At 46.4% G+C, this 13,915-nt stretch overlaps 1 protein-coding gene across 3 annotated transcripts in view; it reads left to right on the top strand.

Moving 5' to 3' along the window:
• Positions 1-13,915, top strand: part of LOC115099245 (galactose-3-O-sulfotransferase 2-like) — a 94,853-nt gene that overhangs the window by 64,679 nt on the left and 16,259 nt on the right. The window contains exons 3-8 of one of the 3 annotated variants that reach the window (XM_029616726.1): positions 131-410; positions 820-859; positions 2,114-2,200; positions 2,534-2,606; positions 3,380-3,497; positions 5,058-6,469. In XM_029616726.1, coding sequence (XP_029472586.1) covers positions 131-410; positions 820-859; positions 2,114-2,200; positions 2,534-2,606; positions 3,380-3,497; positions 5,058-5,261 — 802 coding nt within the window. In that variant the 3' untranslated portion in view covers positions 5,262-6,469. Of the gene's footprint in view, positions 1-130; positions 411-819; positions 953-2,113; positions 2,201-2,533; positions 2,607-3,379; positions 3,498-5,057; positions 6,470-13,915 lie in introns of those variants that run through there. The other 2 variants (XM_029616725.1, XM_029616724.1) reach the window with 2 other exon arrangements.

The raw sequence follows: 13,915 nt of genomic DNA, 5'->3' as shown, positions 1-13,915 counted from the left end.
ACAGATAAATAAGTAATAGATGATAGCTTCTCTCATTCCTACGATATGTGATGTTGTTTTATAGACTGATACATCTCTGTCTGCTGTAATGTTGGCTCCTCTCATTCATATGTATCTCATTATTATACAGAAACTGGAATCTCCTGGAAATTTCCCATATCAATCCAATTCCTTGTCATCCTGTGACAAACATCATGTTCCTGAAGACGCATAAAACTGCTGGTAGTACCGTCCTAAATATCCTGTACCGCTTCGTTGAGAATCATAACCTCACTGTGGCCCTTCCAGTAGCAAAAATGCATATATTTCACTATCCTCGGCCATTTAAAGCAGCGTATGTTGACGGGTTTCCTAACATCTGGCAAAAGTATAACGTGATGTGTAATCACATGAAGTTTGACAACACAGAGGTAAGATTTTGCACTCTGGGACATTTGGGTTGCAATGCGAATAGTGGGTTCTCCACATTTTAACAGGATAATTATTATATTCCAGAGTAGACAATGTTGAAATGTTGTTATGCATAGAATTCTGGTACTTACTGTATATGCTGAGAAAGAAGGATGTATTTTTAAGCACTATTGAAATCCAATGGATTGGATGAATTTGTAAACCAGAATGTGGGTTTATCTCTCTAAATGGAGAATGATTGGCCACCTTATTATATTCATGTTATGTACTGTACTGTACCATTTATAAAACAGTGTCTCGGAAACACACAATCTGAGAAACTAAAAGCTATTCAGGACGTTCTTCAACAAAGGCCAATAATGTAAGAGTGGTAGTCTCAAGGTAATATAAGCAAATATTTCTTCACAGAAAAAAAACAGTGGATGTATGGAACCTGACTCAAATGAAGGTACAGGAGACAAAAACTTTACTGACTTTGGATCTTGTTTTCAAAAGAAAACTGCACCATTGGCTGAGATGAACAATTTTCTCATTCAGCTAGGTGAACTTTTTTTATCAGTGGAAATTTTCTGTGCTTTCAAACAATGGAATTTAAGACTCTAACTTTCAAACTTTTCTGTGGAATAGCATTTTGTGTGCATAAGTGGATGCACTGGGATTAATCCTAGCATTTCATAAACTGTTCTGCAGAAGATGCACAGTTTATAAAATACAATGAGGACAATATTCAAAACTTAAGATGCCACTTCTCCAGATTAAAAACTCAAATTATTCAGATAGAATGACTTATCCAGCTACATAGCATTTTCAGTGGGCACTACTTATCCAAATATCTCTGCTGAGCGTTGCTATATAGCCAGATACAAAAAGGAGGCCTTTCAGGGGAGTTGCCAAAAGTTATCTGGATAAATAACATATTCAGCTCCTGCTACCGTACAATAGATGATGTATATCTGGCTAAATGGCTAATCTTAGACCCACTATTTAGACGTCTGCTGCCACAGGCCTTTTAAAATAACCAGATATCCTTTTCAGACAGCATTTAACATTGCCATCACAGCAATCCCTGCTGCTTGCAGCCTTTAAAAGACACATGATGCTGCTGATATAGTGGATTTAAGCAAAATGATGCAAAGGAGAAGGGATTAGCAGGAAAGACAGCAAAAAAAGGAAGGAAGTACCAGTCACAAAGGGCGAACAGACCCAGAATTAATTTTTTTGAACTCGCTTAAGAGCAAGTATTCATAAGATACAGGTTTAAAAAGCAAATGTTCTTGGATTTGTGTGACTTTCTGAAAGAGGATCCAAAAAGTAGGACACAGAGAAGTCGTGCTCTGCCAGTCCCATATAAAAGTCACCACTGCCTGGACTTCCTAGCCACTAGCAGTTTTCAAACTACTGTAGGAGACACTAGTGGTAGAATACAGACTAGCACATTCCATTGCATACATTGCCACAGTTATTTGCCAAAGAATTAAGGACTATATTTCTTTTCCACACACTAGACAGCAGAGAGAGGAAGTCATGCTGGACTTCTATAACATGGCACAGTTTCCCTCCGTATGACTGGCACAATAGGCTGTACCCATGTGGCATTCAGATCAGAACTTGAGTATGAAAGAGCCTATATGAATAGGAAAAAGTTCCACTCCATGAATATGAAAATAGTCTGTAATGCCAGACATTGTTGCTAAATATCCAGGATCCTGCCATGAGGCACACATCTTCTCACAATCAGGACTGGTACAGGAGTTTGAGAATGGTGAATATCCAGATACATGGCTTCCAGGTAAGTCTGATCCTCTTATATTCTCTTCTTCAAATGTTATTGTATCATGTAGCTTTGGGATGTGCTAGCTAGCTATTTTTTGCCTCTCCTTTCATTTACCCTAAGGGCTTCATTTCCTCTGTGTACAACTAAGAGGTCACCATGTGCACTGTTAGTTACATCATCACCTCTGATCTATGCTGGAGCTTCCTGATGTATATACTAGTGTACCATGTCATACTGACAGACATGCATGAAATGGGGGCCATCCTTTCAGCAGCTGTACTTCACTGCCTGTTTGTCTCCATAAAAAATAACTGCTGTACTGAACCTCTATTTTTCTCTATGGCACAGGTGATAGACGCTACCTGCTGAAAACTTGGCTGCTCACCTCCCTTAGAAATCCACAGACTCCAGCAGAGCAAAGGTATAATAGGTCCCTAAATCACTGATAGAGTGGACCTTTGGCATACTGAAAACATGCTTTAGATGTCTGGATGCGAGAAGTCCTGCTATATAGTCCAGACAAGATCTATCATATCTGTGAGGCCTGTTGTATTCTCCACAAGTTAGCGACTCAGTGAGAGATCCCTGCACCAGATGAGGAGGTTGGAGAATAAGCTGACTCTGATGCTGACTCAGAATCTGATGTACCAAACATATCAATTCCGGCAGCTGCTGCAGCCAAATCTCTAAGACAAAGTTTGATAGAGGAACATTTCTAATTAACATTTCCTCCATAATGATTGTGTAAGACAGTGTAAAAGATACAGATCTTGTATTTTATGAGGTTCCCCCCATCCCTCTCAGTGGTGTGGCCATGAGTGGGCCACAGCCCACCCACTTTAGGCTCAGGCCCACCCAATCAGAGTTGCCTGGTGGCCCAAGAAGAGAGACTCTGTTGCAGGGCTACAGCGGACACGCCAGGCATGCACATCCATGGGAGTAGCAAAAGAGAAGAGAAACAGGCCTGGGAGGCCACCAGTGAACCCTATCCCACCAGCGGCTGAAAAGAGGAGGCCCGAGAATCCGCTGCCAGTGGACATATGCCATGGGCAATTAAAGAAAAAAAAAACCTCACCAGGAAGAAGCCCGTTCTCCCACTCCTCCAAGTGTGCAGGCTCTGTAGCAATCAAAACACATACGGCTAGCAGGTGCTCTATGCTGATCTCTGTACTGAACATCTATTTTTCTCTGCAGCACAGGTGATAGAGGCTACCTGCTGAAAACTTGGCTGCTCACCTACCTTAGAAATCCACAGATTCCAGACAATCAGCATAGAGGAAATTCTAGCCCTGAGAGTTTTGAACACTATGGAGTAGGTATACAAGGATCAGCAACAGCAGAACAGGCTTCCCCCTTCTGCTCCCGATGGGGATCCTGTCTGTGTTTTGTGTGTTTGAGTGACTAGGACCCTACCTGGGGGGGGGAGGGTATATGTGAATGGGAGTCTGCCTAGGTGTGTGTCTGTATATGTGAATGGGAGCCTACCTGGATGTCTGTGTATGTGACTAGGAGCCTACCTGGGTGTGGGTGTGTGGGTATACATGGGAGCCTGCCTGTCTGCGTGTGTATATAAATGGGAGTCTGCCTTGGGTGTGGGTGTGTGAATGGAAGTCTGCCTGAGGGGAGTGAATGGGAGCCTGCCTGGGGGTATGTGTGTATGGATTTATTTATTTATTTAAAAATGTTTATATACCGCTATGGACTGAAGTGGAGGAGGTTTTCTGTGTGGTGTGAGCAGAAGGCCCTGGATCCGTTATCCTGCCCCACACAAAAACTACTTGATTACCTTTTATACCTATCGGAAGCTAGCTTAAAGACCAACTCTCTTAGAGTTCATCTCAGTGCAACTGGCACATACCACCAAAGTGTAGATGGTACGCCCATAGTTGTACAATTCATTCAGGATCTGTTTCAATTGAACCCTCCCCTAAGGCCTCCTGCTGTGTCTTGGGACCTCAACATAATGTTAGCTCAGCTGATGAAAGTTCCTTTTGAGCCGCTATGCACCTGTGACCTGAAGTATCTAACCTGGAAGGTCATATATTTGGTGGCAGTCACATCAACGCACAGAGTCAGCAAGCTCCAGGCCTTTGTGGCTTATCCACCTTACACTCGGGCAGGTGTAGCTTTTTGAACAAAGGTGGGGGGGGGGGGGGTTGAATAGGGCTGGGGGGATAGGTTGGGTAGGGGAAGAGAGGTGAAGGTGCAGGGGTGGAAAGAACGGAGGCAGGCTGCGCGGCTCGGCGTGCGCAGGCTGCCGATTTTGTGCAGCCTTGCGCGCGCTGACCCCAGATTTTAAAGGATACGCGCGGCTATGCGCATTATCTATTGAAATCCGGCATACTCTTGTTTGCGCCGGTCACACAGATGGGAGTACGCGCGGGCGTCCATTTTTAAAATCTGCCCCTTAGTGTTTGCCAGGTGTTTGAGGACTACCACCATCCTTAGTGTCTGCCCCTTAGTGTTTGCCATGTTCTTATGTCCTGGATTGGCCACTGTTGGAAACAGGATGCTGGGCTTGATGGACCCTTGGTCTGACCCAGTATGGCATGTTCTTATGTACTAAGTTTTATCATGACAGGGTGGTCTTATGTATACACCCTAAGTTCCTACCAAAGATGATGACAGACTTCCATCTTAACCAGTCCATTGTCCTGCCAACATTCTTTCCCAGAACCCATTCGCACCAAAGGGAATGAGCACAGCACAGTTTGGACTGCAAGTGAGCCTTAGCCTTCTAACTAGAGCAGACGGAAGCCTATAGACAGTCCATCCAATTTTTTTTTTCTTTTGATAGTAATAGGTTGCGTGTTGCTGTTGCCAGACACTATCCAATTGACTAGCAGATTGCATCTCGTTCTGTTATGCCCAGGTGGGACTGCATCTTGGGGATCATGTCAAGGTTCATTCTGTCAGAGCCATGGCAGTGTCAGAGGTCCACTTGCAAGCAGTTCCCAAGGAGGAGATCTGGAAAGCTGTGACATGGAGTTCTTTCCACACATTTACATCTCACTATCGGGATAGAGATGGCCAACAGGTTCGGCACTCTGTCCTTCGGAACCTGTTTGAGGTGTAGAACTCAACTGTCCCTGTCTAGGGCCCATAGTTTGGGTTTTGACTGCCTCCTCCCTCTATTAACAACAGCACCATGTTTGTTGTACCCACTGGCACTTAGTTAGGTCACAGTGTCTGTTGGTCCCCTTATATGTTGGGGAGCAGCCTGTAGTTAGGGATTCACCCATGTGTGAGGACTACCACCATCCTGCTTGTCCTCAGAGAAAGCAGAGTTGCTTGCCTGTAACAGGTGTTCTCCGAGGACAGAAGGATGTTAGTCTTCACGAAACTGCCTGCCACACCACGGAGTTGAGTTTCTCCTATTTTTTATTTTAATTATAATTCTGTGATACAAGACTGGAGAGGGGGCCCACATAGATGGTATAAGGCATGCTGGGCTTGCTAATTGTGTCTAGTCAAAGTTCTAAAAACTTTGATATAAGTTTTCCACATCAGGGCTCCATCTGATGATGTCACCCATGTGTGAGGACTAACATCCTGCTGTCCTTGGAAAACACCTGTTACAGGTAAGCAACTCTGCTATATTGCTTTTTGAGTGTTTTCCCCTCATTGTTCCTTAGGTGTATAGGAGATTGCTTGTTCGTAAAAAAAAAAAAAAAGGCTTGTGCCCTGGGGAAGAATTTGATCCTTATGTATTGGAGAGGAAAGGATAATCCTTCTTTCTGGCATTGGAGAAATTTGCTACATAATCTGATGCAGATGGATAACATGGCTTCTAATCTGTCCTTCAAACGTTGGAAAAAGTTTTTAGTGATTTGAGAAAAATATATTCAGATTTTGCCCCCTTGTGTGTGCAGTTTGATTTTAAATGACTGAACTGACTTACTTTACAGGGAGCAATAGTTCGGTGTTTTTGTATTGTCTGAGTCTTTTGACCATTTGGAGCAGTGGGATTATAAAGGTTGCTTGTCATCAATATTCATCTGTGAGGGGGGTAGGGGAAGGGAAAAGGAAAAGGGGGATGGGAAAAATGTAAAAATGTTTTCTGTATTATGATGTGAACTGTTTACCATGGGAATGCATAAGAAGTTTTGTACTCCAGAGTAAACATAATCACATTGTTGTTTCATAAACAAATTTAAACATAATTGTATGGTGAGAAAAATGAAAATGTATAAACATTGTACTTTTACTCACTGTGTATAAGAATCAACTGTACAATGGGTATTTGTTTATTTGACTTTATTCAATAAAGAGTTGAAACAAAGATATACATATGTTGTTTTATTATTAAAGGGTAATGAATGGTTTATGTATGCTAGCAAAAATCTCTGCTGGCAACAGGTAGTAGGTACTAGACAACTACATCATAACTACATCTTAATTAAACCATATTCCTTCAGTGTGGCTATAAATAGGTAAATACAGGCCCAATAAACTTGTGAACACTTACCCTCAGCTGCCTGGAGTTCTTCTCGAACTCTGTGTATGAGCTCAGGCTTCTTCCTCCAGATCTGCTGATACTTGGCTTTCAGCTCCTCATATTCCTTTGAGGTATAGGCTTGCCTGGAAGAAACAGTATGGCATATAAACAGTATATCCACACATCCAAGGAGATGCAAGAAATTAAATAAGGTCCAAATCAATTCATAAAGTTCAATAGTTGAGGGGTAGATTTTCAAAGGGTTACGCGTGTAGGTTACAAGCGTAACCCCCGAAAACCTACCCCAAACCCCCCCTGCGTGCGCTAAGCCTATCTTGCATAGGCTGCCGGTGGGCGCAAAGCCCCAGGACGCGCGTAAGTCCCGGGGCTTTCCTGGGGGGCGTGTCGGGGCCGGCGCATCATCGGGGCATGTCGGGGGCGTGGCATGGCCAGCGCATCTTCGGGTGCGTTCTGGGGGCGTGGCCGCGGCCTCCAGACCAGCTCCTGGACCGGATCATAGTGCGCCGGCCATGCCTCGGGCAGGCGTAACTTGTGCAACAAAGGTAGGGGGGTTAGATAGGGTCGGGGGGTGGAAGGAAAGTTCACTCTGAGGCCGCTCCGATTTCGGAGCGGCCTCGGAGGGAACGGAGGCCGGCTGTGCTGCTCGGCGCACGCCAGCTGCCGATTTTGGGCAGCCTTGCGCGCGCTGACCCTGGATTTTAACAGATACGCGCGGACAAAAGTACGCGCGCTCGCTTTTTTATAAAATCTACCCCTATATTTTTAATTTTTCAAAATCGGCAACTCCATTGCTCATCTTTCAAAGTACAGTTCTCAATGAGGTCCCCCGATACGGACCCCGTGTTTCACTGAACAGGCTGCGTCGGGAGGGAGAACAATTTCAGTAACTGAAAATAAAATAAAAAAATAACTTCAATTTATTATAGAAACAAGGACCAAAAAAATGGGAATTTACCGTAGCGTATTTTGCTGTATGACATGTTAGACTGAACTGTCACTTACAAGGTATGTTTATCGGCAAAATACGCTACGGTAAATTCCCAATCCGGTGCAAACAAAAGTACGCCGTATTTTATAAGATACGTGCGTAGCCGCGCGTATCTTATAAAATCCGGAGTCGGCATGCGCAAGGCTGCGCAAAATCAGCAGCCTGCACACGTCGAGCCGCGCAGCCTGCCTCAGTTACCTCCAAGGCCGCTCTGAAATCAGAGCGGCCTCGGAGGGAACTTTCCTTCCGCGTCCCCCCAGCTTCCCCTCCCTTCCCCATCTAACCCACCCCCCAGCCCTACCTAAATCCCCCCTACCTTTGTTGTGCAAGTTACGCCTGCTTGAGGCAGGCGTAACTTGCGCGCGCCGCCTTGGCACATCCTCCCGGCCCGCCCCCGAACTGTCGCCACACCCCCGGACCGCTCCTGACCCCAGACACGCCCCCGGACACACCCCTGACCTGCCGACACGCTCCCAGACACGCCCCCTCCCGCCCCTTTTATGAAGCCCCGGGATTTACGTGCGTCCCGGGGCTTTGCGCGCAGGGCTTTTAAAATCTACCCCTATATACATATAGACACATAAACCTAGACTTTTCATGCCACAGTCTCTGATGAATGTCTAATCTGTGATTTTTGCAGATTGCAACAAACAGTAATCCCACAATATTCCTAAACTTGTCAATTAAATGATTAACACTACACTAGGTAAAAATAATCAGTGGCAAGGCTGGCTGGGCTGAACTTAAATTTGTTTTCTTCACAACTTACCATGGGAAAAACATTCACATTCTGGTGTCACTTCACTTACAGAGACAAATAGCCCCTCCATTAGGGGTGTGCATTCGTTTGCAACATATTGGTAATCACAACACCCCCGGTATCAGGGATAGGGCACTGCGTGCAGGAAGATCACAACACTCCCGGTATCAGGAATACGGCACTGCATGCAGGAAGATCACAACACTCCCGGTATCGGGGATAGGGCACAAGTTCTAGTTACATTGACTGATCACACTACTTTTTTTGTCAAGCTACCAACCATTTCCATTTTCCATCCCCCATATATTAAACCATCACGTAAGTGGGAACCTTGGTAACATGAATAAATAAGAGGGCAGCCAATAGGAATACATATTCATTCCTAAACTGACCTTAACTGACCTGAAAAGTGTCAAATTGTATCATTTTCTGTTAGTGCGCACTAACGGGAGTTAGTGCGCACTAACCAAAAAATACGATTTTTCACGATAAATCGGGGGAATTTCTATTGTATCGCACTCTTTACCGATTAATGATGATTTAAACCTTATCGGGACGATAATCTAAATCGTTGAAAAACGATTCACATCCCTTGAGATTATGGCATCATAGAAACTGCTTGATTTCAGCTGCTAGCACAGTTCCAATACGGCACAAAAAGGGTGAAGCCCGATCCTCCATCTCCCTCTAAAATAGCAACAACTTGGGAAAATGAAATCACATTGCAATCCATTATGACTGAGTTGTAACAAATGAAAGACCTGATCAAAGACAATTCACAATGATGGAAATCAAATATGAGATGTTGGAATTTAAGACCGAGTTGGTAGATTTGAAACAGAGGGGTGCTACTGCTGATGACAGGATCATAGTGAACACAGAGCAAATTGGTGAGTTACAATGACAGGCCAAGAAGGTAGATTAGCTGGAAAAGGACCTAGATGATTTGAATAGTCAGTCCAGAAGGAACAACCTCTGAATTTTTGGGATTCCAGCAAGGGTCAAAGGGGCAGACTCGATTGGGTTCCTGCAGTCGTTTTTACCAAAGCTTTTGGATTTAAGTTTTATCCAGCCATTTGAAATTGAACATGTACATAGAACACCATCTTCTATCTAGCCAGGTTCAAAATATCCTTGCCCATTGGTTATAAAACTCCTAAGATTTGTTATAAAACTCCTAAGGATTTCTTCCACAAGTGGAAGAAATCCTTCACAGGGCTCGCTTGAAAACTCTGTTACAATATGAGGAAAAAATATTCTCATTTCCCCTAATCTACCTAAGACTATAGTCGTCCAACGCAAACAATTTTTGGCTATGAATGGCCAACTGAACAAATAGAACACTTGTTTTAGTCTCTATTTTCCTGCATGGATGTGAGTGACCCTACTTAACTAAACTCGATATTTTGGGGTGCTGTCTAAGGTATAGTCGTTTATAAGGAATGGATGTACCAAGAGATAGAATTTAAGTGAGTTCCCGGATGTTCTCCTGACTTTTCTATAGGTATTCCTATGGTTTTCACTTTTCATCGGACACTTATCTTCTTGTCTAGAGACCTGCGATATACACTGTTTCCTTCTCTATTTTGGATCACCAAAAGGGATTTATCTGAATATGCCATCAGTTGAGACTGAGAATCTTGGAGGCCTTCTTTCACAGTTGGGATGATGTAGTTTCTGATGTACACAGACCCTGTTTGAGTGCCTCTTTTCTTTAATCCCTTTTCTGCTTAATAAAGTTCTGTTACCCTTTATATAATCCCCTAATTTACTACTTTAGGATTGGTCATATTAATTTGATGGGGATTTTTTTCTTTCTTTTGAATCACATTGCGGTCGAGAAGATTATTGAATCTGTTGAATAGGATTTCAAGTATGATTGATTTGCTTGAATGTGTGAGGTTTGTAGAATGGATATCTAATGCTTGTTAGAACACTTAGGTGATGTATGTGTTTGTGCACCAACAGGGCTGGGAGATATGGAGAAATTTGGAGGACATAAGAAGAGTATACAGGATTGTGAGACAGTGCCCCTGGTGTTCCCCTATTTACCTGTGCAGGACCAAGCTAGACACCTGGTCCACCTTAAGTGTCTTAAGGAGAGTATGCTCTATGGGCGGGATCCTGCAGGGCAGGTGGGGCTCAGAGGGCATACCCAGTGACAGGGGAATAAGAGCTGAGATCCAGGTGGGAATAGTCAGACCAGGCCCAGGTCTCCGGAAGGAAGGCAGCTCCTGTAACGTAAAATTGTCTAAACCCTGAGCTGAGACAAAATAGTATAAATTGTGAGTAAAGAGGGTACACTATCTGAAGGTAAAGGCAGTCTATTCTTGTGAATATGATTGAAGCTATGAATAAAGATTATGTTTTAAGAAAGGATGGAATCAGACTGAATTTCAGCCTCCAGGCCTGTGGGAATCACCACTCGTTCCCACATACCATATCCCATGTATGACACCATTTTTCTAAACCTTTGCACAGAAAAGAAAACCAGCCTCCAAGTATTTTTTTGGAGTAAAGAAAGAGTTGTGAAGAGGACCTGTGGATATAAATGAAGTACAGAACACAGGGAGGCCTGTGGCTCTAAAACAAAGAGCTCAGGGATGCAGAGAGCACGGTAGCTTGTGTGAAAGGGTGTGACTCAGAAGCTGCACTAAAGAAAAAAAAAACCCAAAGTTTAAAGTTTCAGATAGAGAGGAAACTGTGAGTGGGCCTGATTGCAGGGACAGCCAGGAAGTGGTAGGTTTATACAGGCTAATGGGAGAAGGCCGACTGGAGTTAGATAGGGAATTAAAAGTGATTTTGTTATTGCTGGTCATGCAGGCTTTTTTAAACTATTTTTTTTTTTGCCTTGAGAAAAGAAAGAGGCAAGAACACTGGTGCAGCAAGGCTATGCTGAACAGGGTGTGGCCCTGGAAAAGCTGCCAGAGTGGGCTCTGAGTGCGGTGAATGTAAATTGGGTGGGACCCATTTCCAGCAAGCAAGCTACTCTGCAGGGAAGGAATGAAACCATGTACGTCTGGCTGGCAAGAGTTCCCAGCTCTCCAGAGCCAAAGGGAAGAGAGAACCTGAAGCTGAAGATATGGGTGCTTGAGAGGCAAACCGAGGCTTGGAAGCCAGAAAGCTCGCTCTCAGGTGCCCTGGCCAGGCAAAGAGATGGATGAGTGTAGATGGTGGCAGAGATAAAGGTGATTGCAACAGAGAATGATCAGGTACTCAGTAAGCTCTGGCAATGTGCCCTAGGAGGAAAAGCTGCAGTAAGCCCTGAAGGGGGCAACATTGAAAAGCCAGAGGTTGGCACTACATGGTCGGACCCAGAGAGCGCCTGCCACCAGGAGGTGGAGCACAGGAGGAGACAGAGGCTAGCTGGGGCTTTGCCAATAAGTCCGGGGTTTCCGCAGGTTGAGCCCTTGGGTACCGGGACCGCCTGGAATTAGATAGGCCTCAGAGGGTCTCCCAGAGAGATAGCGAAGGGGTATATCCACCACGAACAAGGGTGAGTGGCTGTTGTAGAGAGACTGGACCAGACCCGAACTGGAAACTCCGGAGACCTCAGGAAGGAGACAGTTCAGGAAGGTTCTCCGAACATGACAGGCAGTTCCTGTTGTGGTCCCGGGCCATGCCCTGGTCCCTCCACCTACCTTGGGGGCGGCCCGGGCCGTTTCGAGGCTTCCTCGGGCCTGCAGGCCCTCCAGCGCATCTCTCCCTCCTCGGGAGAGACGCTGACGGTCCGGTGCGGCTGGCCCTGCCCCCTGATGAGTGTGCGCGCACGCGGGGAGGAGCTCCACTTAAAGGGGCCAGCGCGGGAAAACAGTCAGTCCGGCTGTAGATGACATCAGACGCCCTCAGGGTATAAGTACCCTGCACCTAGACCACTCCAGTGCCTTGCAACAAGGTTCCTCAGGTTTCCTGATTGCTAGTTGCTGCGTTCTTCTGGATTGCTCTCTGTTCTCAACCCGGCTTGACTCCTGACTCATTTTCCGTCTTCGTCCCTTGGCTCTGGTATCTGTTTCTGACCTCTGGTTCTGACCCAGCTTCGTCCACGACTTCACCTTCAGCTTCTGTCCCTGGTTTGGCTCGCTCTGACCTCTGGCTCTGACCTGGCTCCGTCCACGACTCAGTCTTCTGCCTCATCCCTGGCTTGGTTCCTCCTCCGGCACCCGGCTTCCGGACTCGGCTTCCTTCCTGGTCTTCGCTGGCCCAGAAGATTCGCCTAAGTCCCAGCAGCCGGGCCCCTACGGGCGCCTCCTGGGGGGGTTCCGGCTTCCAGGGTGAATCTCCAAAAGTCCCAGCGGCTGGACTCCTACGGGCTTCTCCTGGGGGAGTACCGGCTTCCAGGGTGAAGACTCTTCAGTTACCGGGGCCCAACGTCGTCCGTCCTCTCAGCCTTGCCGAGTCCTTGGTCGCATAGGACTCCACCTTGTCCCAGTGCCAAAGCCTTCCCTGAGTCCTCTGAGCCGCCTCCCGATTGGGACGCTTGCCATGGTCCTCCACAGCGCACCATCTTCTGTCCCAACCGGCCCAAGGGTCCACAACCATAACAGTTTCTGCAGGTCTAGTTAGGTGAAGGCTGTGGGTGGATTCCCAGCAGGTTGGTCTGGTAATCACAGTAGGCCAGAAGACAGTGTCTGAGTGAAGCACAAGGGTCAGAGCCAGTCCAGAATGGTCAACCGAAGCAGGGGTCAATAACAAGATCAGTCCAAGCATAGTCAAACAAGCGAGGGTCAGTTCCAGGCAGCAGAGGAAGAGGATGGTCAGGCAGGCAATGGTCAGTTCCAGGCAGCATACAAGAGAATGGTCAGGCAGGCAGAGGTCAGTACCAGAGATCAGTCCGAGGAGGTACTTCCTGAGGATACAGAAACACACGGAGACTCAGGAACACAGAGACGCTGGAACAGGGAATGCTGGAACAAGGAGACGTTGGAACAAGGAAACACTTGGAACAGGATTAGGCAAGCTTACTATACCACAGTGCCGACCCAATTGCCAAGGCGAGGGCCTCGCTTTTATTCAGAAACTAGGTGTCGTCATCGGCTGTGCCACAGAGCTGGATCCCGCCCTTGGCCCTTTAAAGGGTTGGGCGGTCCGCGCACGTGTGCCTAGGAGAAGCCTGGGCATGGAGCTAGGCATGATGTGGAGGGCCTGGGAGACGCCGCTGCAGTACGCTGCGGACGGGCAGTGCTGGCAGCAGCAGCGTGAGAGGACCCGTTAGCACAGGAGCAAGGTGAGCAGGCCCGGGTGCAGGTCTAGTGTGGACGGGACGCACAACAGTACTCCCCCTTCTAGGTCTGTGTTTGTCTGGAAAGGTTCAATGGAAGACTGCAAGGAAGTCTTTGTTGTAGATATGGTGAGAGGGCTCCCAGGAATTTTCTTCCGGACCGAAGCCCTCCCATGACAGGAGGTACTCCCAGTGACCTCGACGACGACGAACATCCAGAACTTCCTTGACTTGTAAGGTATCTTCAGATTCTGCAGAGTGTTGCGTAGGAGGAGGAGGCCTTCGGGAAGGCCAGGATAGAACCA

Source organism: Rhinatrema bivittatum, chromosome 9, assembly GCF_901001135.1.
Source record: "Rhinatrema bivittatum chromosome 9, aRhiBiv1.1, whole genome shotgun sequence".
NCBI lineage: Eukaryota > Metazoa > Chordata > Amphibia > Gymnophiona > Rhinatrematidae > Rhinatrema > Rhinatrema bivittatum.
The sequence above is the reverse complement of the archived record's forward strand: the minus strand, read 5'-3'. Positions and strand labels throughout refer to the sequence as shown.